The following is a 2985-nucleotide window of genomic DNA, read 5'->3' as shown; positions in this document are numbered from 1 at the left end:
CACGCGCACCGCCAGACGCCGCCACGCCGGGTCTGCCACCTCGGATGCCAGCACCTGCGCGCGGACAACTGCGGGGAGGGCAGATGTCAAGTCTGGGCGATGGAAAGACTGGCATCTTCCAGGCAGGGTCCATTCTGGTGGGGAGGGGCCTGGGACCCGTGGGTGGGCCTTCAGGATAACATTGGGAAGGAGAGAGACCTTATCCCTTAAGTCCACTGGCTCCAGGGGTCTAACCTGGAGTCCTAGGGGTTGGGGAGACACAGTCAAAGCAGGGAGCTGGGTTAGGAGGGCAGGGATTGTGAGCTCCACGTTTGTGAGGATGAGTTCAGGGACTGTGATCTGAAGCATGAGGCTCAGTGCTGACCTCCAGAGGAAGAGCCAGACAGTAGAGGAGCCCTGATGGTGTTAGGAGCAGTGGGTACGGTTTTACGTTATGACTGTTAGGAGTAGGGGGCCCTTACAATGAGGGGCGGGGGGGTTAAGGCAGAAGAGCAGTCCAGGATCTCCAAAACAAGGTTTCACAGTATCAGGAATGGGGCCTTTGTGGAAGGCGGAGTACTGCTGTTGGGGGAGCTTTGGGATGAATGGGGGTGGCAGAGGAGGTGGGCCCCTGGAACCCGAGAGTTGAGATCATACAGTTAGTGATTCAGAAAACTACGTCCAGGGACCAGCAGTTAGTGTAATGGCTATGTCGCTGGACTCCCACATAGTCGACCACGGTTCGTGTCCCGGACCCAGCGGCCTAAACTCACGCCGGGCGCCTGTGCGTGCCCAAGATCCCGAGAGGAGAATGGAGGAGCAGGGATTGCGGCGTGGCCATCCCCCCTGGGGGGTGTGATTTCTCGTTTTCTGTCTCTATGTCTCTCTCTGTCTATCTGGTGAGCGCACGCGCCCTATAGGGAAAACCTCTCTAAAAAAAAGAAAAAAAAGAAAGAAAGAAAGAAAAAGAAAACTACGTGCTAAGGTCAGTGTTGGAGGCTGAACTTTGGCTAGCAAGCTGGGCCTGGGGACAGAAGATCCCTGTGGGAAGTGAGGGGGATGCGCCATCTTGCAAGGCCTGGGGTGCTAGTGCCAGATGATGATCCCAGGGAGGAGGAATTCGGTCAGGTCTTGTACACGGAGAGAAGTAGCTAGGGCTGGTTTAGATCTGTGGGCTGGCTGAAGCCCTGAGTGTCCCAGAGTTACTGTGGCCATAGGCCCAGGGTCATGGTGCTGGTGTGGACTGACTTTGCTAACAGGGGGGTGAATTTGTGTGAGGAGCGCAGCTAAATTTCAGGTATCTGGGACCCTGAAGGGAGGCAGAAAGGGTTCAAGATAAGCAAGTCAGGACAAGGGCCCTTTCCATTTAACCATCCCCTCTCTCCGTCTACCCCGCAGAGAGGTCAGACTGGAGGAGATAGTGAAGTCCTGCAAGGCCAAGAACATGGGGGAAGAGGAGACACAGGAAGGTAGTGAATGCCCCGACCTCCCCTCCCCATTTGTTTTCTGTCCCATCAGATCTTAGATCAGGAAGAGCCTTTTAGAATCCAGCACCTGGGCCAGCCTCATAACCTAGTTAAGGGAGCCAGATCCCACATGGCTGACTGTGGTTCGAATCCTGGCCCTGGTGGCTTGAAAAATATGCGGGGCATATGTGCTTGTGTGTGTGCTCAAAATTTCAACAGGATGGAGAAAAATGCAGGAGAAGGGATTGTGGTGGACCACGCCCCATTGGGAGGGTGCAGACCCTGTCCCCCATCACCACCACCACCATACACGTGCTCTCTGGCATTAAAAAAAAATTCCAGCACCCCTCCCACTTAAGATGAGACAGTTAAAGGCCAGGGAGGGGGCGGCTGGGGCAGTGCTCAGAGCCCGAGCGCAGCCTCTGGCCCCTGCTCTGGCCGGCACTCACCGTAGTCCTGCTGGCAGTACCGCTGCAGGCCCATGTGTACGCTGGTGTCCGAGACGTTGCAGTAGTTTTGACACTGAGGGTCTGGGGAGGGTCGGGCCGTCTGTGGGAGCTCCCGAGACTTGGATACGGATCCTGCCTCTGCCCACCCCCGCCTTCCATCTCGGTGGCCCCCGGGGACTGGGCTCAGTGGCTGAGCCCTGTTCCCCACATGAGGCCCAGTCAGCCCCGTCCCACCTGCTGCTGGGGTTCTCCATGCTGGCCTGTCTTACCAGAGCTGTAAGCGCTAGGGGGTGTAGCCAGGGTAGTGGTGGCCTCTGGAATTCCTGTGAGACCAGGAGAGAAGTGTAACCTCTCAGCTGCGCCCACACCTCGGAGAGTCCAGGCATCCAGGCCTGTCTTCATTCCCTTAAGACCTGAGTGCAAGCATCCCTTGCCTTCTTTCTCGGGACCCAGGGGTTCAAACCCCAGCCCCTCCTACGAAGGCTGAGGAAGGGGTCTGGAACAGCAGCCTCTACCTCTGAAGTCCCTGAGCCCAGCCGCCAGCCCTCTGTCCCAAGGCCCCAGCTCTCACCACACCCAACCTCCAGGCCCTTCCTGCCTGCTCAGCTCACAGCCCTGTCAGGACTCACGCTGGCAGGGCATCCGGGGGGAACGGCTCTGCTGGTAGCCAGGGCTGCAGCGGTTGCATGTCAGGCCCGTGACCCCTAACTTGCAGGGGCACTGCCCGCTGGTCTGGTTGCAGGTGCCTCCCGTCGCCCCAATGGGGTGGCACTGGCAGGCTGCAAGAGGAGGGGAGCTGGGGGCACGGAGTGTCTGCGTCCCAGGTGTTCCCTCCCAATTCTGCAGCCCACCCCTTTTCCAGACCCAGAAGGCCAGGCCCCCAGCCCCTCCTCCCCCAGACCTGGAGTCAGGCCCCCAGCCCCTCTACCCAGTTCCTTCAGACCCAAGATCCTGTCCCTTCCCCCATGCCTGGCTTCAGGCCACTCACCCCTGCAGGCCTTGCGACTGGTGATAGGCTGGCTGGGGTCCCTCCAGAACCCCGGCTGGCAGTAGTGGCAGTGCCGCCCTGCCGTGTGGTGGCGGCACCGCTC

The 2985-nt window shown here is 59.2% G+C and overlaps 1 protein-coding gene across 1 annotated transcript in view; it reads right to left on the bottom strand.

Annotated features, from left to right (window-relative positions):
• Window positions 1-2985, bottom strand: part of NTN5 (netrin 5) — a 24119-nt gene that overhangs the window by 197 nt on the left and 20937 nt on the right. Inside the window, 5 exon segments of the mRNA XM_027776464.1 lie at window positions 3-68; window positions 1895-1975; window positions 2164-2217; window positions 2524-2673; window positions 2883-2982. Of these exon segments, the coding sequence (XP_027632265.1) occupies window positions 3-68; window positions 1895-1975; window positions 2164-2217; window positions 2524-2673; window positions 2883-2982 (451 nt within the window).

This window comes from Tupaia chinensis, unplaced genomic scaffold (genome assembly GCF_000334495.1).
Source record: "Tupaia chinensis unplaced genomic scaffold, TupChi_1.0 Scaffold000673_1, whole genome shotgun sequence".
In the NCBI taxonomy this organism is placed as follows: domain Eukaryota; kingdom Metazoa; phylum Chordata; class Mammalia; order Scandentia; family Tupaiidae; genus Tupaia; species Tupaia belangeri.
Note: the sequence above shows the minus strand (reverse complement) of the source record. Positions and strands in the feature narration are given on the sequence as shown.